This window comes from Callorhinchus milii, unplaced genomic scaffold (genome assembly GCF_018977255.1).
Source record: "Callorhinchus milii isolate IMCB2004 unplaced genomic scaffold, IMCB_Cmil_1.0 Scaffold4, whole genome shotgun sequence".
Taxonomy (NCBI): Eukaryota; Metazoa; Chordata; class Chondrichthyes; order Chimaeriformes; family Callorhinchidae; genus Callorhinchus; species Callorhinchus milii.
In genome coordinates, this window is record NW_024704745.1 from 4,410,217 (window position 1) to 4,435,842 (window position 25,626).

Below are 25,626 nucleotides of genomic sequence, written 5' to 3' on the forward strand. Positions count from 1 at the left end.
CGGCAGCCAATTGCGCACAGCAGCGTCCCCGCAAACGGTCGTGGATTGAAGTGACCAATTTATTATTGTTTCGATTTGGAGGGATTATTATTAGGCTCTGTGTGGAGTAAGGAAACTTGTCCGAGGTTTCGCCCTCTGCCTGGAATTGAACCCAGGTGTCTCGCTTGCAAGACGAGTGCTCTAACCACTGAGCTGCCGGACTCCCACACTGTACCAGAATCAGAGCCAAAATAGTTGGAACTGAGGTCAGGAACCATTTGCGTGATAGCCTGGCTCAGTTGGTAGCGCTCTTGCCCCTGAGTCAAAAGGTTGTGGGTTCAAGCCCCCACGTTGGGTGATGCTCCATTTTGGGGGGAACGCTGCATTGTTTGGAGGTGCCGTCCTTGAACTGGGATGTTAAACTCAAGTCCCTCAGATGAGACCTTCCAGAGGAATAGAAATTCCAGAGATAGATTGTGGGAATGGAATCCACATCTCCCTGGAGGGACACACCCTGCTTACCTAATTCCCGGAAAGTATTAGGCGCAGGTTGGCAAGAGTCAAGGCTTGGGGGGACCCCAGAGTGTGTGTTGGGGTAACTGCTGGGGTCTAACCAGCTAAAACCACCTAGTTTGCCATTGAGAGCACTGTCTGGCAAGCTTTCCCACTACGTCTCCAGCCAGGACAACCCTACCGGTAAGGGCTTTGGCTTGCAGGGTTAACCAGAGCTGAGCGGGAGGATTCCCTGCCCTCAGTGACTTGTCTGCCTTTCCAAGCCCTATCGATGAGCCAAGCTGGGCTGGGCTGTCATCAGCAGTGCCCAGGAATACTACGGTACACAGGTGATGGCAAGTTCCAGGACTGCGGACCTGCCTGGCTCAGGAACCGACCGGAATAGAGACCGTCACAGAGGGCTGGCTCGATTCCGGCATTCCATTGCCAATCATGTCACCTTGGAGCCAGTTCAGCTCCAAGGAGACCTTGCTTACTGAACCCCCACACCCCACCACCCCAAAGAGGACAGTCACTAGTTGGTCATTTGACTTCAGACAAGCACGGGTTTCAGCCCTCACTAGATGGATGGTAGTTACCAGGAATTGGGTGGGATGGATTGGGAGATGGGGGAGATGTGGGCGGTGGGGGGCTGGGGGCGGTCTCCTATTTTGAGTTGTGTTTGGGGTCTCAGCGTGTTTGAGCCCATGTAGGAGGTGCCGTGGTTAATGACTGTCATCCTCACGCAGTGCCCAGTCGACCACCGGACAACCTGCAGGCCAGCGCTACTTCCCCAGAAGTCATCTCACTCTCCTGGTCCACACCGTCAAAGGAGGCTCTGAACGGCATTCTACAGGGATACAGAGTCATCTACTGGGCCAACCTCCCCAACGGAGGTATGCCAGCACCAGCATTCCCTACTGGGTACCAGCGATGGGGTGAGGGGAGGAGGGGGGGAGGCGGGTAAGGAACAAGGGGAGAAGAGAGTGAGGTGAGGAGCGGAGAAAAGAGTGAGGGGAGGGGTGGGTGAGGGGGGAGGGATTGAGGGGAGAAGAGGGTGATGTGAAGAGGAGTTTAGGGGAGGGCAGATATGGTGTGGGAGGTTGGACGAAGGGAGGGAGGGAACAAGAGAGCAGAACGGGTAAGAACGGTTGTCGGGGTTGTTGTGGGTCTTGAGACCAATGGGTTCAAATTAAGTATTTAAGATTATTAGGCACAGGTTGGCGAGAGCCAGGGTTTGGGGACACTAACATGTCTAGCGCTGTCTGACGAGCTTTCTCGCGGCTTGTCCAGCTAGGACCACCCTACCTGTTACGGCTTTGGCCTAGAGTTAACAGGAGCTGAGGGGGAGGATTCTCTGCCCCCAGTGACTGGTCTGCCCTTCCAGGTCCTGCCAACGAGCCAGGCTGGGGCTGTGCTGTCACCAGCCTTGAGTGCCCTGGGAAACTGTGGCCCCTTCTGGCTCAGGAACCGGCCTAGAGACCGTCACAGGGGGCTGGTTCCAATCCGACATTCGGTTGGCAAACCATCACTGAGCGATGGTTCCGCCGGTTGACAGAGGGTTGACTCGATTCCAACATCCCATTGATCCCAATCTCACGCTCTGCTCAGGTCCCATCCGGTCTCTGTGAGGTACTTTGCCGGCCACTCGCTCCTTTGCTGTCATTGTTGGTGCTAACACATCGCTTGTTGGGTTTGGTTATATTTTTTTTTTGCCCCGGACCAGAACTGGGTGAGATCAGGAACGTGACCACCACCGAGACGTCACTGGAGTTGGTGGGGCTGGAAAAATACACTAATCACAGCATCCAGGTGCTGGCGTTCACCAGGGCGGGCGACGGAGTCCGGAGCGAGCAGATCTTTACCAGGACTAAGGAGGACGGTAAGTGGACAATTTTTTTTTCTTTATTCCTTCCTTCTTCCCTCCCTCCCTCCCTCCCTTCATTCCTTTCATGTTTTTTTGGTCAGCACGAGTGTCTGACACATGTGGAAACCTATCACCGTTGCTTAAGAGTCTCCCAACCAAACTGAGAATTCCACGTCTCCCACCTACACATGGAAATCCCAGAGATAGATTGTTGGAGGGAGGGAGGGAGGGAGGGAGGGAGGGAGGGAGGGAGGGAGGGAGGGGAGGGAGGGAGGGGGAGGGAGGGAGGGAGGGAGGGAGGGAGGGAGGGAGGGAGGGAGGGGAGGGAGGGAGGGAGGGAGGGAGGAGGGAGGGAGGGAGGGAGGGAGGAAGGAAGGAAGGAAGGAAGGAGAAATCATACAAGGATGGTTTCCTTACAAGGAAAACATGAAGAGCAGAACATTTGATCTTACATTCTGTTTCATTTAATATCACATTTCTTGAAAAACAAACCTTTAATCCAGTCCGTCAAGCCATAGCCTTGATCTTTAGTGGTTGGATACAGACGGGTTGGGGGAGGAGGGGAAGGGAGTCTTTCCATCAGAAAGAAAATGCGTTTCTCTGTTTATTTTTTTATATAAACCTGTCACCTTTGGCTAATTCTGGCAGAAGATGAGGAATAAAAGATGAAACAGGCAGAGCTCCCATTAGCTGGTCTGAGTTTCCACTTTTAACACGTCTCTTTGGGGCGTTCAGCTCACAGTCTGGGCTGACACTCCAGTAGGGCGCTGGTGGGGTGTGGGGGGGGGAGCACCTCGGGGGTGTGAGGTGCCGTCCTTAATAGATGCGGCAGATGAGTTGTTGCGGAGACAGTAAACCGAGGCCCCGTCCGGTCCATGCCTCTTCAGGTGGACGTTAAAGATCCCACGGCGCTATTCAGAGAGAGAGAGGGACGTGTGAGGCCCTCTATAAATGTAATTTTGTTGTCGTCGTTGTTGTTGTCCTGGTCAACGAATCCCCCTAATAATAATTGTCCACTCAATCCATGGCTGTTTAGTGGGACGTTGCTGTGCGCAAATTGCCTCCGGGTTCTACTTATAATTCACGGTCACTACATTTGACGACAGTTGTTGTGAAACGCTTGAAGGCATTTTGGTGTTGCAGACAACAACAACAACAACATATTGCATTTGGTGCAGTGCTCTGCATGACAGAAGCACGTCCCAAGGTGCTGGACAGTGAGGGTTTGCTCCCAAGCTGGGAGTTGGAATCAAGAGGGGTGGAAGGTAAGGTGGGGAGGGGGGGGGGGGGTGGGGGTGGGTGGGAGTGGGATGGTGCCCGAAGGCACCATCGAAGAGGACAGTCTTGAGGCGGGGCCTTGAAGGAGGCAAGGGAGGGTGCGAGCGCAGAGATTCCGAGACCCGTAGCATAGAGGTTAGCGCGCTCGCCTTCCAACCGAGAGGACCCGGGTTCAATTCCCGGGCGGGTCAAAACCTTGGGCAAGTTTCCTTACTCCACACGTCTGTGTTTACCTGGCAGTAAGCAGGAATCCCCCGGTTGTTAGTCAATCTACGCAGTCAATCCACTTTACAATATATCCTGTGAAGCGCTTTGAGACGACTCAAGGACGTGGTAATGGTCGGTATCAAATGCAAGGATTATTATTATTATTATTAGTATTATTATTATTATTATGGAGTTCTAGAGGGTGGTGGGTGGCCAGAAAGACCAACGGTGGAGGCGCGCAGGGCGGGGGATGTGAAGCAGGCGAGTGCCCGTTGAGCGGAGGGGAGTGGACAGGTTGGTTTGCTGTTGCAATAGATCGCAGGACATGAGATGTAACGATGACTCGCTTTGGTTTGTGCTCAGTTCCAGGCCCTCCGGGTGGAGTGAAGGCAGCGGCAGCCTCAGCCACCAGCGTGGTGGTCTCGTGGCTGGCCCCCCTCAAGATGAACGGCATCATTCGGAAGTACACCATATTTTGCTCTCACCCATATCCAACAGTAAGGAACCTGTTAGAAACAAGTGGCTGGGACAGTCCCAGGCAGGCTTTGTTGTCTTTTCTCAGTGTATGTCTTTGCATCGGGTGAGACTCCTTCCGTTTAATAATAATCCTCGCTTTATCACGTCCCTACCCGTTAAGCGCAGTGGTTACCGCTCTCGCCTCGCAAGCGAGAGGACCAAGGTTCGGTTCCCGAGCGGAGCAAAACCGTAGGCAGGATTCTTTACTCAACGCACATCTGATTAGCCGGCAGTAAGTAGGCACCCGGTTGTTGGTCGATTGGCAGATCACATTCCGGGGGAAATAATGCCTCCGAAACAAATATATAACTTGGTCATTCAATCCACCACTGTCTGTGGGACGCCGCTGTGCGCAGTTGGCTGCCGCGTTTCGTCCACAAAATACACAGTCAATCCACGTTGCAGTATATCCTGTGAAGCGCTTTGAGACGTCTCAACGATGTGCTAAGGCGCTATATCAAATGCGAGGATTATTATTGTACTATAATATAACAGTCGTTCGATTCCCATAACCGTGGCTTCTCCCAACATTCACTAAATTTACCGTGATTGCATTTTTGACCAGCAATGCCACGCCAAATCTGCAGCCCCTAATTATTACTATTATTATTGTTATTGTCGGAAAAAAACAATTAGCTTGATGATTTAAAAGCGGTAATGGTTCTATTAGTATTCAAACAGCAGAGGGCACTGCATTCCTTTACATCCATGGTTCGAATGTGCCTTCCGTCAAAAAAAAAACCTCGGATTCCAACCAATTTCATTGAGGCCTATTGAATTGCTTTTAATATTAACCCGGGTGAAAGTCAAAGCCATAATCTACATTTAGATAAGGTAGACCTTGACAAGCTTTTTTATCTTGTCCAGAACAGTGGAACCAGAGGCCATGGCCTGCGATTGAAGGGCAGTAAATTCAGAACTAATCTGCGGAAACGCTACTTCAGTGAGCGAGTAGTAAATCTAAGCAACAGCATCCCCAGAGAGACGGTGGAATCAAAAAGTGTTGATTCATTCAAACGCAAATTAGATAGATTCCTTTCAGGAAATAATATCTCTGGATACAGTGTACGGTTTGGGACATGTCATGTGCAAGCGACTACCAGGATGGCGAACTGGAACGACCTCGGTCTTTTATCGTCGAGCAATACTTGCGTTCCTAAAAAAAAATGATTTCCTGAGTAAAGGTCGACAGGAAATTTAGTGTTGCTTATTTAGCCCTGCTTCTGGATTTGCGTCGGCAACTCGGCACTGTGTGCGCGCGTGCGTGTGTGTGTGTGGTGGGGTTGGTTGGGGGGTGGGGGGTAGGTGGGGTGGTGGCGGTGGATGGCGGGGTGGTGGGGGTGAAGAGTTTTCATTGATGGTCAGATAATTGTTCCCGCTGTTTCCCCCTCTCTCTCTCTCTCTCTCTCCCCGCCTCAAGGTGATCAGTGAATTTGAAGCATCGCCGGACTCCTTTTACTACCGCATTCCCAACCTGAGCCGGAACCGTCAGTACAGCATCTGGGTGGTGGCCATTACCTCCGCCGGACGTGGGAACGCCAGCGAGATCATCACAGTGGAGCCTCTGGCGAAGGGTGAGCCTGATCTCTCTCTCCCCACACACCGCGCCCCCCCCCCCCCCCCCACCCCACACAGAAAACCTACGGAAAGCCTCAGCATCAAGTGGCCATCACGTGGAGTCCTGTCGCGTAGTGGTTAGAGCACTCGTCTCGCAAGCGAGAGGACCTGGGTTTGATTCCCGGCAGGGCTTAAACCTCAAGCAAGTTTCCTTACTCCATGCTCCTCTCTTAGGAACCCAGTTGCTAGTCAATTGACGGGTCAATTGGAAGGATTATTATTTGAGGATTGTTATATCACATATAACAGCATTGTCTTAAAATCTTGGGAAAAACTCTGCGACTTAGTGCAGTCTTTCCTCCCCCGGACACCTCAGGACCTTCAGCTAACAACCTAGGCTGACAGTGGTCTCTTTCCCCAAATGCCCTCTTCGCTCCTCTTTCTCCCTCTTTTCCACATCGAGATCCTCATGCTCGTCTACCTGTCCCTTCACCCTCTGGCAGCTCCCCAACCTCTCCGACCTGCTTGCCCCCCGCCCACCGCTCCACCACCCGCCACCTCCGGTCGGCTGCCTCCGGCCTCCCGTTCGTATCCTCGTCCCCTCCCTCCAATCCACCATCGGTGGCTGTGCTTTCAGCCACTGCGCTCTCGAATCTCTGGATGGAACTCTCTCCCTCAATCCCTCCGCCTTGCCCACCCCCCCATTCCCCCCCCCCCCCATTCCTTCCCCATTTTCAGATCAGGACTGAAGACCTCCTTCTTCGATCGGTCATCTCCCGCCTCCCCACCCCCAACCCCACCCCACTGGCTCGGGTTTAGGCTCCACCACTGCTAAGCGCTCCTAGACGCTATCCTGCTTGAAACCAGAGCCTGAATTCTAACGCCCTCCTCGCACTACTCTAACGCCCTCCTCGCCGGTCTCCCATCCACTACCGTCCATAAAATCCAAATCATTCAAAACTCTGCCGCCTGCAATCTCGCCCACACCAAACTCCGCTCCCCGATCACCCCAGTCCTCGCCAGACTGCACTGACTGCCTATCCCAGAGAGGATCGACTTCAAGATCCTCACCCTTGTATTCAAGTCCCTGCGCTCCTCTGCAGCCCCCGACCTCTCTGACCTCCTCTCTCCTCAAAACAGCGCCCGTTGCCTTCGTTCCTCCGAGTCTGGCCTCCTCCTCGTCGTCCGAGTCCTCCACTCCACCCTCGGCGGCCGTGCCTTCAGCCACTACGCCCCGAGGCTCTGAAACTGCCTTCCTCACCCCCTTCGCCTCGCTCCCTCCCTTCCCGTCTTCAGGTCTCTGCTGAAGACCTTTCTTTTCGACCGCGCCTTTGGTCACCTTCCAAGCCCCACTCCCCCCGGCTCGGTCCCGGGATCCGAAACTGTAAAGCGCTCTGAAAACGCCATCTGCCGTGGAGGGCGCTATATAAATCCAAGTTGTTGTTGAATTGTAACCGTGTTGTTGTGCTTCCATCCAGCTCCGGCCAGGATTCTCACCTTCAGCGGAACTGTGACCACACCGTGGATGAGAGACATCCTGCTAACGTGCAAGGCCGTTGGGGATCCAGTGCCCACTGTCAAATGGACCAAGGACAGGTACGTCGTCTGTGTAGAGCTTCAGCTACATGTGGTAGCGCTCTCCTCCCCGCTGAGTCAGAGGGTCGTGGGTTCAAGCCCCCACGTCAGGACTTGGAAGCGCACGGTCTAATGCAGCGCTGGGTTGGGGTGGGCGTGGGGGTGGGGGTAGAGGTGAGTGGGGGTTTGTACTGTTGTAGGCGCCGTCCTTCGCGTGAGCCGTTTAAACCGAGGTCCCGTCTGCCGATTCAAGCGTTGGCAAAGAAAAGAGAAGATAGGAAAAGGGAGTTGCTCTATCGCGACGTCCCCGGCCAATAATTCCCCCTAAATAAAGCCGGTCGCTCACTCCACGTCTGTTGGCGGAGCTGCTGCTGCTGCTGCGCGCAATTGGCTGCCGTGTTTCACTCGCAGAGCGGGCGATCATTACTCTTTACCGCGTATCCCGTGCAGCGCTTTCAGACGTCTCAACGACGTGATAAGGCGCTGTATCAAATGCAAGAGTCGTTCGCTTGCGTGGAGACAATTGGCTGCTGCGTTTTCACCCGCGAAACGCACACGTCACAGTGCGCCTTGTGCAGAGCTTTCGGGGCGTGAAAGGTGCTGCGCCGGATGTAAGGCCTGTTGTTGTTGTTGTTGTTGTTGTTGTTGACGTGCTTCCTCTTACGTGGATGCAGCAACGGAGACCCGACCCCCGTCCTGATCGATGGCCGTCGGACTATCTTCACCAACGGCAGCTTTGTCATCCGCACGGTCAAAGCCGAGGATTCTGGCTACTACAGCTGCGTGGCCAGCAACAACTGGGGATCTGACGAGATCGTGCTGAACCTTCAGGTGCAAGGTGAGCTCCCTCTCCCTCTCCCTCTCCCTCTCCCCCCACCCCACCGTCTACGAACCCCGGATCAAATGGTCCGTTCGCCCATTCGCAGGGCCTCCCTGTGCGCAAAGTGGCCCGCCCTGTTTGCGTAACGCCTTGACGGAGATCGCTCGCGAAGGGGGCTTTGAGGCATTTTGCCGTTGGCGGCGCTGGGTCAATTGCGAGGAGCGTTATCAGCGCCCGCCCTTCGCCTCCGAGTCAGAAGGTTTGCGGGTTCGAGCCCCACCGCGTTGGGATTTGGGATCACACTCCAACGCAGCGCTGGTGGTGGGGGTGGGGGAGGGGTGGGGTCGGGGTGGGGGGTTGGGGTGGGCATGGGTAGTGTGTGTGTTACGATGTCGGAGGTGCCGTCCTTCGGGTGAGACGTTAAGCCGAGGTTCCCGACTGCCCGTTCAGGTGGACGTTAAAGATCCTCGCGGCGCTATTCAGAGAGAGAGAAGGGGGACACTGCTGTGCGCAAACTGCTGCTGCGTTTCACCCACAAAATGCGCAGTCAATCCGCTTTACGGCGTGTCCCGCAAAGCGCTTTGGGACGTTCTCTTGATCCGAATGGCGGCACATCAAATATTAATATTATTATTGCGACCTCAGTGTCCCTGGGCTAGAGTGGAAGGGCCGGCTGGGTACCGCATGCAAGGATTAATATGCATTATTATTGTTATTGCTATCATCGTTGGTCACCGGGGCGCCGGGCGATAAGCGAGGGGTAGGGGTTTGGCCGAGTGCTCACTGTGGTCCCTCTGCCCTCCACTCCCAGTCCCCCCAGACCAGCCCCGGCTGACGGTGCTGAAAACCACCTCCTCCTCCATCACTCTCTCCTGGATCCCGGGCGACAATGGGGGCAGCTCCATCAGAGGTGAGCAAGTCAACCACACACACACACACACACACACACTTACACACACACTCACACACGCACACTCACTCACACACACACACGTACAAACACAGCACTCACACACTCATCCGCACACCACTCATACGTACGCCGCTCACACACACTCATATACACTCACACACGCGCATACTCACACACCACTCGCGCCCACACGCACAAACGCACCACTCACACACACACACACACACAAACGCAGCACTCGCACACACACACGTACAAACGCAGCACTCACACACACGTACAAACACACCCACTCACACACACAGACTCACATACAAACACACCACTCACACACACGTACAAACACACCACTCACGCACACAAACAAACACATCACTCACACGCGCGCACAGTCTCACACACACATACATACTCACACACACACATACTATCACACCACACACACAATGGGAGGAGCTCCATCAGTAGTGAGCACACCTTCCACCACACACACACACGCACACACACCACACACAATAAACACTCACACACGCTTACACATGCACATATGCACACTGACACACACTCACACATTACATCCACATACACAATCACACAGATACGCACTCATCCCCCCACACCACACACTCACACCCTCACACACACACACACACTCACGCAAGCAAGCATACGTTCACGCAGACCTATGCTCATACATTCATACACAAGATACACTCACGCAAGCACAGTCACAATCACTCATGCATACACTCACAGATACACATGCTCACACATGCACGCACACTCACACACACGCACTCACAGACAATACACAGTCAATCCTTTATACAGTAAAATCCTGTGACGCGCTTTGAGATGTCACATCTCCATGACGTGATAAGGTGTGCGCGGTACCAAGTGCGACAATGATGATTGTCATTATGATTTAAGGGCTATTATTCTTATTATTATTATTATTATTTAAAGGCTATTATTATTTAAAGGCTATTATTATTATTTAAAGGCTATTATTATTATTTAAAAGCTATTATTGTTATTATTTAAAGGCTATTATTATTTAAAGCCTATTATTATTATTTAAAGGCTATTACTATTATTTAAAGACTATTATCATTATTATTTTTATTATTATTTGAAGGCTACATTCTGCAGTACTCGGAGGACAACAGTGAGCAGTGGGGCAGTTTCCCGATCAGCCCCAGCGAGCGCCAGTACCGGCTGGAGGACCTCAAGTGCGGGACATGGTATAAGTTCACGCTGACGGCACAGAACGGCGTGGGCCCGGGCCGTATCAGCGAGATCATCGAGGCCAAAACCCACGGCAAAGGTACCTGCAACTGACAGGAGTACCGCTCTGTGGAGGACCGCAGTGTAGTGGTTAGAGCACTCGCCTCGCGAGCGAGAGGACCTGGGTTCAATTCCCCGGGCGGGGCGAAACCTTAGGCAAGTTTCCTGACTCCACACGCCTCTGTTTACCTTGCAGTAAGGAGGAGCTCGGTTGTCAGTTGATTGGCGGATTGCATTTCCGGGGGTTAATCATCCTTTCAAAGCAAAACAACAAAAAAATTGGGTCACTCGATCCACGACTGTTTGCGGGGACGCTGCTGTGCGCAATTGGCTGCCGCGTTTCGCCCACGAAATACACAGTCACTCCACTTGACAGTATACTCTGTGAAGCGCTTTGAGACGTCTAGAAGACGTGGAAAGCGCTGTATTAAATGCAAGGATAATTATTATTATTATTGTGGGATATGGGGCAAGGGTGTGTAACCGGACTTGAGGCACAGATCAGCCATAAAATGGCGGAACAGGCTCGAGGAGCTGAATAACCTTCTCCTGTCTGTATGTTTCTATGCTACAAGACTGATTGCTTCGGCTATTATAAAAATATAAATTACGCATTGTTTCTTTGGGCAAAAAAAAGAGTATTAATTAAGGGGCCTCCCGGTTCACCATTCATTATTTATCTAGTCATTACATTATTTGTCATGTAAGATTCCCAATGGCGGGTTGGCACTGCTATTAGTGTTGATACTGAGAGGGATGTTTAAGCACCGACCAGTGAGGATCCATAGAGGTTAGAGTCAGTGGCTGGGTTTTTTATATATAATAATAATAATAATAATAATAATAATAATAATCCTTGCATTTGATATCGCGTCTTATCACGTCTTCGAGACGTCTCAAGGCGCTTCACAGAATATACTGTCAAGTGAATTAACTGTATATTTGGTGGACAAAAAGCGGCAGCCAATTGCGCACAGCAGCGTCCCCGCAAACAGTCGTGGATTGAGTGACCAATTTATTAATCTTTAAAACAAATTTGAAGGGATTATTACCCCCTGGAAAGTGATTCGCCAAAATCGCCTAACAACCTGGTTCCTATTTACTGCTGGGTAGACAGAGGTGCGTGGAGTAGGGAAACTTGCCTAAGAACGAGAGGTTCGCACATGAGCTGGGGGTGGGGGGGGGGGGTTTGGGATCGGAGAGGGGTGGAGGGCAAGGTGGGTTGGAGGAGAGGCGGGGGACTGAAGAATATAAGAGCGTAAGAATTTGCCAGACCAAAGAAGCCACAAGGTCCATCCAGCTTGCCTTCCACCATCCTGGCAGTCGCTTGCACATGTCATGTCCCGAACGATATACTGTATCCCGAGATATTATTTCCTAACAGCAATCAAATCTAATTTACATTCGTTACTCGCTCGCTGAAGCAGCGTTTCCGCAAATTAGTTTCGAATTTAGCCCACTCTGAATCGCAGGCCGTGTCCTCTGGTTCTACCATTTCTGAACAAGATAAAACAGCGGGTCGTGGTCTACGGTATCCACGTCCCTTCAGATTCTCAAAGAACAACTTTATCAGATCGCAAGGATTATTGCAAGCGAGAGACCTGAGTTCAATTCCAGGCAGAGGGCGAAACCTTGGGCAAGTTTCCTTACTCCACACAGAGCCTAATAATAATCCCTCCAAAACCAAAAACAATAATAAATTGGTCATTTTCAATCCACGACTGTTTGTGGGACATTGCTGTGCGCAATTGGCTGCCGCGTTCGCCCACAAATATGCAGTCACTTCACTTTACAGTGTGTTCTGTGAAGCGCTTTGGGACGTCCTCCCGACGTGAAAAGCGCTATATCAAATGCAAGGATTATTATTATTATTATTATTGCTGTTACTGAACGGGTTACGAGCTGTGAAGGGTGTCAGCTTGCGAGCCTTGTGTGATCTCAGAGACTTTGACGACGTCAGGTTTTGATAATAATAATAATAATAATAACAATTGCAATCCTTGCATTTGATATAGCGCTTTTCACGTCTTCTCGACGTCTCAAAACGTTTCACAGAATAGACTGTAAAGTGAATTGACTGTATATTTGGGGGTGAAATGCGGCAGCCAATTGCGCACAGCAGCGTCCCCGCATTTCACGACGTGAAAAGCGCTATATCAAATGCAAGGATTATTATTATTATTATAAACAGTCGTGGATTGAAGTGACCAATTTGTTACTGTTTTATTTTCTTGAGGGATTATTATCAGGCGTGTGGTGTAAGGAAACTTGTCCAAGGTTTCACCCGGCCGGGAATCTAACCCAGGTCCTCTCGCTTGTAAAGCGAGCGCTCTAACCACTGAGCTACAGGACTGATCTTGGGGGTGCGGGGGGTGGAGGGGTGGGGAGGGGGGGTAGCGAGGGAAAGCCAGCCACTGATGCCTGACCTCCGAGCATAAGCTTTCCTACCTCCAACCAGACTGCGGTTGCAGCAAATAAAAAGCTGGTAACCCATCACTGACAAGAGTGTGCGGGCGGGTGGGGGGTGTGTGGGGGTGTGGTGGGGGGGGTTGCTTTCTAGCAGGATGGCACTGAGCACGTGTGAACCCCCCCCTCTCCTCCTCACCTCCTCTTCTCCCCCGGTCACCCACCCCGGCTTCCCCACCCACCGTCCGTCCGCCAAGCTGAACCTTTTTGACCCATGAACCGCGGAGTGAGTTTTCCAGTTTGTCAAAAGCTAAATTTGCGGTGTTTCCTAACGGTGACTATCACAAGGGAAGGCTGCGTGAAATGCCACCCGAATGCACTCTTTTATGCGTGAGTGTGTAAAGGTGTGCGTGAGTGAGTGAGTCAGTGAGTGAGTGCACCTGTGTGTGTGTGTGTCAGTGAATGTGTGTGTGAGTGTATGTGTGTAAGTGTCTGTAGGTGTGTGTTTGTGTCAGTGTTTGTGTGTGTGTGTATGTGTGTAAGTGTCTGTAGGGGTGTGTGTGTATATTAGTGAATGTGTGTGTGAGTGTATGTGTGTAAGTGTCTGTAGGTGTGTGTTTGTGTCAGTGTTTGTGTGTGTGTGTATGTGTGTAAGTGTCTGTAGGGGTGTGTGTGTATATCAGTGAATGTGTGTGTGAGTGTTTGTGTGTAAGTGTCTGTAGGTGTGTGTGTGTGTCAGTGAATGTGTGTGTGAGTGTATGTGTGTAAATGTCTGTAGGGTGTGTGTGTGTGTGTCAGTGAATGTGTGTGTGAGTATGTGTGTAAGTGTCTGTAGGTGTGTGTGTGTGTGTCAATGAATGTGTGTGTGAGTGTATATGTGTAAGTGTCTGTAGGGGTGTGTGTGTGTATATCAGTGAATGTGTGTGTGAGTGTATGTGTGTAAGTGTCTGTAGGGGTGTGTGTGTATATCAGTGAATGTGTGTGTGAGTGTATATGTGTAAGTGTCTGTAGGGGTGTGTGTGTATATCAGTGAATGTGAGTGTGAGTGTATGTGTGTAAGTGTCTGTAGGTGTGTGTGTGTGTCAGTGAATGTGTGTGTTTGTGTGTAAGTGTCTGTAGGTGATTGTATGTGTGCATTTATCTGTGTGTATGTGTGGGTGAGTACGTGTATGAGTATTTGCATGTTTGTTTGAATGTATGCATGTCTGCATTTGTGTGTGTGTCCAAGTACATGCATGTGTGCGCAGGTGGGTCTGTATGTGTAAATGTGTGTGATGTATATATACAATATATATAAGTGTATGTGTAAATGTCCATATTGTGTGCTTATGTACGTGAGTGAATATGTGTGTGCGCAAGTGTGTGTGTGCGAGAGTGTACCCGAGAGTGTGTGTGCGCGAGTGTGTGTGTGTGTGTGTGTCTGCGAGACTGTGTGTGTTTGTGTGTGTGAGTTGGGGCAATGTTTGTGGGGGGGGAACGGGTTAGAACAGTAATAATGAAATATTTCTGACTGAAATTTTTGCATCTTCCTCTCTCGCCCCACTTCCAATATACACACACAAATGCATATATGCAATCTTACCCACACACGTGCACATCAAAACACATACACGTGCACATGGACACATGTGGACACACCACAACTCACATGCACACACTCTGTATACATATACACACACATGCACGCATAACCGCAAAAAATCCACGTGTTTATACCTACGCACACATTCCCACACATGTATTTACCCTCACGTGTACCCATACACATGCTCATTCACTCATGTTCGCACACGTACGGGTACATGCACACGCGTGGTGCATACACATGTGCACACACACACACACATATTTACACACGTACGCACGCACACACCCGTGTAAACACGCACGCGCTCACATATGTATCCACGCACACGGGCACACGCACATCTGCGTACACACAAACGCGTGCACGCCCACGCGCGCGCGCGCACCCACACACACACACACGCGAACACGCACGCATATACACACGCGCGCACAGAGCCGCAGTTTGCCAAGGAGCAAGACCTCTTCTCCAGCATCAACGTGACTCGGATACGGCTGAACCTGATCGGCTGGAACGACGGCGGCTGCCCCATCACCTCGCTGACGCTGGAGTACCGACCCTTCGGCACGCTGGCCTGGAGCTCGGCCCAGCGCACCTCGCTCGCCAAGTCCTACAGCCTGTACCAGCTGCAGGAGGCCACGTGGTATCAGCTACAGATGAAGGTCTGCAACAGCGCGGGCTGCACAGAGCAACAGGCTGAGTTCGCCACCCTCAACTACGACGGAAGTAAGTGCTCCCCTCAACCAAACCCCCTTCTTAACCGCTACACTACCGGGACCCCACGACTGACGCAGTCAAGACGGAGGAGAGGACGGGGAGTGGGGGGGTTGGGGGGGGGGTAATGGGCTGCCCAGGCCCTAGAGGCAGTGCAGAAGAGAGCACCGAGGATGAACCCACCAGCGTCGGGGGGAATGAGCTTCGGGCAGCGATTCGACAAGCTGGGGCTCTTCAGTCTCGAGAGGCGAGAAAAGTAAAACCAGGTCAATATTTGGGACACCAAACCCATCCAAAAAGGATTGAATCCCCCCCCACGGTCGCTGATGCTGACAGTTGCTGGAGGAGTTTGTTGGATCTAATGGCTGTGTTTCTCTGACCAGTGTACGTGTTTCAAGAAGGTTGTTGTTCTTGCCCAGTTTGTCGCTGAACTCAAGACAGGGGGGCGAAATTTGGCCCCGGGGAAGCTAATACCTCATCCCTAGGGCTGTCGGAAACGTTCCCAGGAATCGGGAACGTATTGGTCAGCCCACTTCAAGGTGCGACGAGATAGCAGAACAAAAGGACACTGGTTTAGAACTGCGAAAGGGGCAACTTCGGGACAGACCCCCAGGAGGTTTTTCTTTCCTCGCAGAGTAATTAACCCGGAGTCCTGTGGCAGAGTGGTTAGCCCTCGCGTGGGAGAGGACCTTGGTTCAATTCCCGGGAGGGGCAAAACCATAGGCAAGTTTCCTTTCTCCATACGCCTCTGTTTATCCAGCAGTAAGTAGGAACCCCGTTGTTGGTCGATTTCGGATCGCTTTCCGGGGGTAATAATCCCTCCCCCAAAATGTTTTCCAATTTGTTCACTCAATCCACGACAGTGTGTGGGCGCAATTGGCTGCCGAATTTTGTCCACAAAACACACAGTCAATTCACTTTAAGGTATATCCTGTGAAGCGCTTTGAGACGTCTCAATGATCTGATAAGGTGCCATATCAAATGCAAAGATTATTATTATTGTTTTATTATCATTATTATTATTAACGTGTGGAACAGGGTTATTGGGTTGAGACCAGGGACACTGGGACTCGTTTAAAAAGCATCTTGTCAGAAGGAGATCGGACGAGTGTTCTGGAGGAATAAGAACAGATGGGCCAAAGGGTCTTCTTGATGACGCGTACACTCGCACACATTTAGTTGTTCCAGCGTATACATACAGACGTGCTTACGCACATACAATAATAACCCTTGCATTTGATACAACAACAAGATTACATTTGTATAGCGCCTTTCATGTCGGGAGGACGTCCCAAGGCGCTGGACAGTGCACAGCATTTCAAACCCGAGCGGGGGTTGGGGGGGGAAGGGAGGGGAGGGGTAGGGTGGTGGCTGATGGCATGGTCGAAGAGGAGGGTTTTGAGGCGGGACTTGAAGGAGGCTAAGGAGGGGGCGAGGCGGAGTGACTGGGGGATGGAATTCCAGAGGTTGGGGGCAGAGTGGCTGAAGGCTCTCCCACCAATGGTGGGGCGGGTGGGTCGGGGGACATGGAGCAGGCCAGAGCCGGCTGAGCGGAGGGAACGGGCGCGTTGGTAGGGGGTGAGGAAGTCGCAGAGGTAGGATGGGGGCGAGGCCATGGAGAGCTACTGACTGAGCCAGGCTGACACTTGAGATGCATTGCATCTCCCGGATAACTGGCCCATCTTACACCTTGTGGTGGAGAGGAAAGGAAAGGCCAGGCAAGGGCAGGGCAGGGGCAGGGGCTGGATCAAGGTAGCAGAGAGGATACAAGAAGATAGAAGCTTTAGTCTCTGCGACCTATTCGTCTTGACAGTTCGGATTTTCCGCGGAATGTTTCTTAAATCGGGATCGGGATCAGGAAGATAATAACTACCCTTGTATTTGAATCAGCTCCTTATCGCCTCGTTGAGAGGCCTCAAAGCGCTCCACAGAATATTACCGTAAAGCGAATTGACTGAACGTTTCGGGGGCGAAATACGGCAGCCAAATTGTCGCACAAAACGACTGTGTCCCCCCACACAGACGGCGGGGAAATCGAGTGACCAAAAAGGATTGCTTAAAAAGGCTGCAAAGTGGATGTAAAGCTGCGCATTGTTACTCCGCGGCTTAATCTAAAGCAGCTGTGCCTGCTCGCCACAGATAAGGACCGCGTTTGACTTTCAAAGCACGTTCTCAGTGGCGAACGCTTCCCGTCGAGCCCAGACTGTTGGGCGTTTGTATATATTAATGTTATTATTACTCGCTCATTAAAAAAAATTCGAATCCTCTCCCTCTCTCCCCTCCCATCCCACCCCACCGCACCCCACCCATCAACTGCATCCCTTTACCTGGTCCGGTATCAGATTCCGCCACTGTCAAGCGCTCCGGGTCTCTATCCTGCGAGAAAGGCGCCTATATAAATGCAAGTGGTTGTGGTTGTTGTTGTTCCACCTTTCCACTGGCCTGACCAGAGCTGTCTCTCTTTCTCTCTCTCTCTCTCTATATCTGTCTCTCCGCTGGTTCCCTCAAACCAGGCCTCAGCAGATCAATGCTTTCATTTGGCCCTGATATTTATTTATGTGAAGTCAATAAGGTGATTTTTCTTTCACAGTCTGATTTTAATTCCTTTGATGAATGGGCAGAATCAATATTCCAAGGGAACTCGAGTGCTGCTGTTGTCACAAAGCACGATCTTGCACTTTTAATCCTAAATAATCGTTTGACCTTTAAGGTCTCATCTCAAAGGGCTTAGCAGGATTTTTACCGTACCGTGGAGCGACTGGGGATTTTGGAGGCCGCCAATCTGCGCTCGTCACAAACCGCCGCGGAGCGAGTGACCGATTTTATTTGGGGGGATTGCTGGCCAGGACACCGGGAGAAAGAAACTCCCTTCTCTTTTCAAGTTGCGCTGTGAGCTCATTAACCTGCGCTCGAACAGGCAGAGTGCTGGGTTGCGGGACAGGTGCGTTAAACTGAGGTCCCGTCTGCCTGTTCAGGTGGACGTTAAAGATCCCGCGGCGCTATTGGAAAAGAGAAAGGAGTTTCTCTCTCCCGGTGTCCTGGCCGACAATCCCCCCAAATAAAACCGGTCTCTCACTCCACGGTTGTTTGTGGGGCACTGCTGTGCGCAGACTGGCAAAACAAAGTACACGGTCACTCCACTTTACGGTATATCCTGTGAAGCGCTTTGAGACCTGACGATGAAGTGGTAAGGAGCTGTATCAAATGCAAGGATAAAATCGGTCATGACAACAACAGCAGCAGCAACAACTTGCATTTATATAGAGCCCTTCGAGCTTTATCAAATGCATAGGGATGTCCGGCATCCAGCAACTTAGCGTCGGGTTTTGCCCACAAAATACAGTCAATCCGCTTTAGAGTATATCCTGTAAAGCGCTTTGAGACGTCGCAACGATGTGATGAGGCGCTGTATCAAATGCAAGGATTATTATTATTATTATTTTTACTGAACAGACAGCTCTAACAGACAGGAAGGCAGTACAGTGGGGGTTTAGTTGAGGTTCCATAAACACAGAACGGTACCCGATCCAGGGGTGATAGTGGGTGGGGGTTGGTGGGGGGTGGGGGGAGTGGAGCTGAGCGGATATTAAAAGGATAATGCCTCTACAAATACATAAGCTCGAAAGGCAAAGAGCCCCCCCCCCAAAAAAAAAACCTGTTGGATTTAATTAAACAGGGAAAATAAATTGCCAATGTTTAATATGTTACCCTCATCGGGGTTTCTGAACTCGCGCAGTGTAGGCTGACGCGAGGGGAAGAGAGCTGCATTGTCGGAGGTCCAGGTTCACCCTGTTCAGCTTGTTCAGGTGGACGGTAAAGAATCCCGAGGCCATAGTGGAAAAGAGCAGGGAATTTCTCTCCGTTTATCCCGACCGGCAATCCCCTCAGATAAAACCGATCCCACTTCACGGCTGTTTTGTGGGGACGTCGTCGTGCGCAAAATCAGCTGCCGCGTTCGACCGCAAGACCCCAATCAATTTTGTAGGCGCAACACGGCAGCTGAACGCTCACGGCAGTGCCCCACAAACAGTGGGTGGATTCAGTGACCAAATTATTATTCATATTTATTCATTATTAATATTAATTCCAGTGAACCTCAGCACGATTTTTGAAGGAGACTGGGAATGGAGATGGGTATCCCTGTTAATAAAAAAAAAACCTCAAAAGCGTTTCGAAAACAAAAGCTTTAATCCTTCCACCTCTTTTGTTTTACATCCTTGCTGCTTTTGAACATCCTTTTCTTGTGATGAATAAATAAGCAGTCAATTGGCCGATCGCTTTCGGGGGGTAATAAACCCTTTAAAAAATAATAAATGATGACAATGATGATGTGGTCACTCGATTCACGACTGACTGCTTGCGGGGCGCAATTGGCTGCCGCGTTTCGCCCACAAAACACGCAGTCTCTCTCCACTTCAAGGCATATCCTGTGAAGCGCTTTGGGATGACTCAACGACTTGATAAGGCGCTGCATCAGATGCAAGGATTATTATTATTTCTTTTTTGAAATAATATTATTTGACTCCTACACCCTCCCCTTTGCATGCCCTTTCCCCCACGCACCCCCGCCCTCCCCCCACCCGCCCCCACCCTCCCGAGCACTGATCAACAGAGAGCGCGAGCGGTTTGCTTTTTCTGACATGACCCTGACAGCCCCAATACAGCTGAATCAACGTGAATGGACTTACAGATACTGTGCTTCATCGAGCTTGACATTTTAACTGCGTGTGCAATTCATCTCCCTTCTGCAGTGGGACTCAGCACTTCCCGAGTTAGTGCCTTCCCCCACAAATGCCATCAGAACGCAAATATTTAACCCCTTTTGAACTTGTCTCCTTCTTTTGGGGGTCGGGGGGGGGGGGCTGGGGGGAGGGGTTGGTACGCTGGGCATTCTCCGCATTCCCCCCCCCCACATCCACACTCATCCCCAATGCGGGTCGAATTCAAGGCCCTCGATCTCACCTTCAGACCCTCCATGGTTTTTGCCCTCGCTCTGGGCGCTAATAGGGTCTTTCCTCCGCAAGCTGCAGGTTATTGAGATCTCTGGAGATTGTGTCCTCTCCCGCACCAAGTTCCCATGAGCTGATCAACCCCATCCTCGCCCGGCTCCACTGGCTCCACATTCCCTCAGAGCTTGCTTCGAGTTCAAGATCCTCGTCCTCACCTTTGAAGCCCTTCCTGGTTTTGCTCCTCCCTTCCTCCGTAAGCCTTTACCAACCTGACCACTCTGCCTTTCCTGCCCCACCATCGGTGGCCTATGTATTTTTGTGCGCGAAATTATACCTCAATTGCCGCAGTCAATTGCGCACAGCAGTGTCCCACAAACAGTCGCGGATTGAGTAACCCTGTTTTTAAGGGATTATTCCCCTGGAACGCGATCCGCCAATCGACTAACAACCAGGTTCCTACTTACCGCTGGGTAAACAGAGGCGTGTGGAGTAAGGAAACTTGTCCCACCCGGGAATCGAACCCGGGTCCTCTCGCGCGCTAACCCATACACTCACTGCGGGGTCTAACACGTGTGTCTGGCTGGACAGGTACGATCCCACCTCTGATTAAGTCGGTGGTGCAGAGCGAGGAGGGTCTGGCCACCAATGAGGAGCTGAAGATGCTGGTGACCATCTCCTGTATCCTGGTGGCTGTGCTCCTCCTCTTCGCCTTGTTGCTGGTCTTCCGAAGGCGGAGGAGAGAACAGCGGCTCAAGAGGCTGAGGGGTGAGTGTGGACGCCAAGCGAGCGACGGAGCGCGGTGGGCTGAAAGCGTCGTTAAAGAGGTAACAACAACTTGTGTCTGCACCTGTCAGCTATTTGACTGAGATGCGGAAACCCATCACCGTTGCTTAAGACTATCCAAACCAAACTGAGAATCCCAGGCATCCCACCTACACATGGAAATCCCAGAGATAGATTGTTGGAATGGAATACGCACTCTCTCTCCCTGGAGGGACACATCCCGCTCACCTAATTCGGGTAAAGTATTAGGCGCAGGTCGACAAGAGACAAGGCTCGGGGTGGGGGACCCCAGAGAGTGCGTTGGAGGTAACTGTTGGAGAATAGGATCCTGGATCCCATACATTAATGGTTTCCCCAAAATTCCGGGATTTTGTGCTATAAGTTTGGCGAAGGTGAGTTGAGCCCCAATGGAAGTGGAGGACGTCTTTAACCTCCCTGAGGTTTCTCCCAAGTCTTGAGGTGCTGATACAGGCAAGAGGGAAGATTTAACATCTCAGGATCCTGGGATTTGGGGCATTAAAATCCCAGAATCCGGGAATTCGGAAAGAGCACCTAGGCATTGAAACCCCTGGTTACAATGCGGTGGGGGGGAGGGGGGGGGGGGTTGGGGGACGGGGGAGTCTTAATCAATTAAGAATTTTCTGGGGGGTGGATCTTGTCTCTTCCCTGTTGTACACAGACACACACTCACGTCTCTCTTTGTACCACAGATGCGAAGAGTCTGGCTGAGATGTTGATGAGGTAAGTTGGCCCTTCTCATCTGTTGTATATTTTTTTGCTCTGTTCTACGTTCTTTACTGACTAGAGGACATCAATGTAAGATAGCTAGCAAACAGGGAGGCTGGGAGAAGTTTTCACGCAGGGCGGTTCGGATAATAATAATAATAATAATAATAATAATAATAATAATAATAATAATAATAATAATAATAATAATAATAATAATAATAATAATAATAATATAATAATAATAATAATAATAATAATAATAATAATAATAATAATAATAATAATAATAATAATATTGTTCCCTGCATTTGATTTAGTGCCTTATCACATCGTTCAGACATCTCAAAGTGATTCACAGGATATATTGTAAAGTGAATTGACTGTGTATTTTGTGGGCAATTGCACACAGCAGTGTCCCACAAACAGTCTTGGATTGAGTGGCCACATTTTTTTTGTGTGGATATGGAATACACACCCAGAAGCAGTGGTTAAGGCAGTTTTTTTGGGGTCAGCCGAGTGTCTGACACATGTGGAAACCCATCACCGTGCTTAAGAGTATCCAAACCAGACTGAGAATTCCCTGCATCCCACCTACACGTGGAAATCCCAGAGATAGATGGAAATCCCAGAGATAGTGGAGTCCTGTAGCTCAGTGGTTAGAGCACTCGCTTTGCAAGTGAGAGACCTGAGTTCAATTCCAGGCAGGGCGAAACCTTGGGCAAGTTTCCTTACTCCACACGCCTAATAATAATAATCCCTCCAAAAAACAAAAACAATAATTAAATTGGTCATTTTCAATCTACGACTGTTTGTGGGACATTGCTGTGCGCAATTGGCTGCCGCGTTCGCCCACAAATATACAGTCAATTCACTTTACAGTGTGTTCTGTGAAGCGCTTTGGGACGTCCTCCTGACGTGAAAAGCGCTATATCAAATGCAAGGATTATTATTATTATTATTATTATTGGAATGGAATGCACACTCTCTCTCCCTCCCTGGAGGGACACATTCTGCTTACCTAATTACAGAAAGCATTAGGCGCAGGTTGGCAAGAGCCAAGGCTTGGGGGGGACCCCAGAGTGTGCGTTGGAGTAACTGCTGGAGTCCAACCAGCTAAAACCGCATAGCTTGCCATTGAGAGCGCTGACATTGATATTGAGCCAGTATCCATATCAGCTTTCCAAAGGGATCAAGATAGTGAACTACAGGGGTAATAATAATACTATTAATAATAATCCTTGCATTCAATATAGCACCTTAACAGGTCGTTGAGAAGTCTTAAAGCGCTCCACAGAATATACTGTAGAGTGTACGGGGGAAAAGGCAGGTAAATGGGACTGAAACGGATGGCTCAGCACAGAGATGACGTGAGCTGATGCTTAAATCTCTGACGTGTGCTTTTTTCCCCTCTGCCTTTCTCTCGTAAGCAAAAACACAAGGACGTCCGACACGCTGAACAAGCAGCAGCAGACCCTGAGAATGCACATCGACATCCCTCGAGCGCAGCTTCTCATCGAAGAGAGAGACACAATGGAGACCATCGGTAAGGAACAGGCTGCACCCTGGTTGACCAATCATTGACCATTGAGTTCCCCTAGCGTCATGGTTAGATCGCTCGCCTCGCAAGCGAGAGGACCCGGGTTCTACTCCCAGGTGGTTCGTGGCGAATCCTTGGGCAAGTTTCCTTACTCCACACACACGCCTCTGGTTTACCGAGCAGTAAGTAGGAACCCGGAAAGTATTAGGCGCAGTTAGTCGATTGACAGATTGTTATTCTGGGGGTAAAAATCGCTCCCAATAGAAAAATATCCACTACTGCTAAACAGTCGCTCAATCCACGACTGTTTATGGGACACTGCTGTGCGCAATTGACTGCCGTGTTTCGCCCACAAACAAAGCTTCATTGAGCCAGTACAGAACCTTTGGTGTCTTGTTCAACCCTCAACTGTCCTTTAAACCCCACATCCATGCCAAGTTCTGCCTTCCCCCAGCTCCTCAATATTGTCCGCCTCTGCCACTACCTCCCCCCAGGTCATCGAGACCCTCATCCAAGTTTTCATTAAATCCAAGCTCAACAATATTAACTCCCTGCTCGCCTGACTTCCCAACTCTTCCCCCCACAAGCTGCATATAGTTCAGAACTCATATCCTTCTCCTGCACTAAGCTCCGTGATCCGATCTCACCCACCTTTGCCTGTTTTCAGTGGCTTCCCGTCCCACAGAGGGTAAGAGTTCAAGGTCCTCGCCCTCACCTTAAAAGCCCTTCACGGTCTTGCTCTTCCCTACCTCTGTGACCTATTAAAACTTCACCAATCTGCTGGCTCCCTCTGCTCGGCGGGGGCAATGGTCTGCTCCTGCCAGCTCCACCATCGGTGGCCGAGCCTTCAGCCTTTCTGCCCCCACCCTCTGGAACTCCATCAGGGAGCTCCTCCGCCTCACCCCTTCCCTCGCCTCCTTCAAAGCCCTTCTCAAGACCTCTACGACTACACCTTCAGTCAATTTCCCTCCTCCAACCCCCACTCCCTTGCCTCCCACCCCTCTCTGATCTCATTCCCCAGTCCAATGCCTTGGGGTGTGCTGCCAAAGTGAAAGGCACTATCTAAATGCAATTTGTTATTGTTGTTGTTGACAGCAGTTACTGTGTTTTGTCAAACACAGCAGTCGATTTGGAACAGTAAAGTCCCACAAAACCAATGACCAATTTTATTTGGGGGATTGTTGGCCAGGACACCGGGAGAGAGGAACTTTCGCGAGATGTTTATTGCCCACCTGACCAGCACACGAGACCTTGAATGGCAATAATGTTGCTGTGGTTCCTCCTGATGCTTATCTGACTCTGACCGTTCACCAGTGCATAACCTCAGGGGTTTCCTTCCATCACCACACGCTAAGTGCACTTTGATGAGCGAGCATGTTATTCACAGAACCTTAGATATTCCCAGCACAGCAGAAGTCCATTTAGGTCATTGTTACTGTGCGCCTCTAAGAGCAATCGATTCAGTCCTATTTACTTGCCTTCACCCTACACCACCCCCTCAAACCCATGCAGACTATTTCTCTTTTGATATCTATCCAGATATCTACAGGTGGAGTCCTGTAGGCTATCACTATTTGTTTTGGGGGAGGTAAGCCGGGTCTCCTTGGAACTGAACTGGCTCCAAGGTGACATGCCTGGCAACGGAATGTCGGAATAAAGTCCACCCTCTGTGCCAGTCTCTAGTCCGGTTCATGAGCCAGGCGGGTACGCAGTATTCCAGGGCACTGCTGATGACAGCACGGCACAGCCCAGCCTGGCTCATCGGCAGGACCTGGAAGGGCAGACCAGTCAATGGGGGGGGCAGGGAATACTCCAACTCGGCTCCTGTTCACCCTGAAGCTAAATGGGTAGGGTGGTCCTAGCAGGACAAGCAGCAGGAAAGTTTGCCAGGCTAGCGATTCTAAGTGGTTAGACTCCAGCACACACTCAACGTCCACTCTTGGGGACCACAAGTCTTGGCTCTTGACAACTTGCGCCTAATAGAGTTAGGTAAGCAGGGTGTGTCACTCGGGAGGTGAGCATTCCATGCCAGACACTGGGAAATTTCCATGTGCAGGTGGTATGGGGCTCACGGTTTGGTTTGGATACTCTTAAGCATGGTGATGGATCGTCGAGTGTGTCAGACAATTTACACTACAAATTTACATTTGGACAGCGCCTTTCACGTCCGGAAGACATCTCAAAGCTCTTGACAGTTCTTAGCTGGGAACCGAGGCTAAGTGTGGGAGCTGAGAGGGGCAGTGGGGTGGGGAGGGGAGAGTGGTGGGTGGAAAGATGACCAAGGACGTGGTCAAAGAGGTACGTCTTGAGACGGACCTTGAACCAAGCGAAAGATGAGTGGGGGTGAGTCAGAGGGACCTTAGGACGGAGTGAGGTCAGAAAGTGAGGGCAGAATGGCTGGAAGCCTACCGGCTGATGTTGACACAGAT

General features: G+C 50.8%; 1 protein-coding gene and 2 non-coding genes across 3 annotated transcripts in view; 2 read left to right on the forward strand and 1 right to left on the reverse strand.

Annotated features, from left to right (window-relative positions):
• The window catches only part of LOC103187299 (Down syndrome cell adhesion molecule homolog), a 185,119-nt gene that overhangs the window by 144,924 nt on the left and 14,569 nt on the right, over positions 1-25,626 (forward strand). Inside the window, exons 18-29 of the mRNA XM_042334538.1 lie at positions 1,221-1,367; positions 2,198-2,353; positions 4,187-4,320; positions 5,760-5,913; positions 7,375-7,492; positions 8,146-8,309; positions 9,103-9,201; positions 10,343-10,531; positions 14,921-15,211; positions 20,737-20,913; positions 21,642-21,672; positions 23,088-23,203. Coding sequence (XP_042190472.1) covers positions 1,221-1,367; positions 2,198-2,353; positions 4,187-4,320; positions 5,760-5,913; positions 7,375-7,492; positions 8,146-8,309; positions 9,103-9,201; positions 10,343-10,531; positions 14,921-15,211; positions 20,737-20,913; positions 21,642-21,672; positions 23,088-23,203 — 1,776 coding nt within the window. The remainder of the gene's footprint in view (positions 1-1,220; positions 1,368-2,197; positions 2,354-4,186; positions 4,321-5,759; positions 5,914-7,374; positions 7,493-8,145; positions 8,310-9,102; positions 9,202-10,342; positions 10,532-14,920; positions 15,212-20,736; positions 20,914-21,641; positions 21,673-23,087; positions 23,204-25,626) is intronic.
• trnag-ucc lies at positions 3,735-3,808 on the forward strand. The gene has a single exon. It is a non-coding gene; the product is annotated as a tRNA-Gly (tRNA).
• Positions 12,771-12,846, reverse strand: trnav-uac. Its single transcript has one exon. It is a non-coding gene; the product is annotated as a tRNA-Val (tRNA).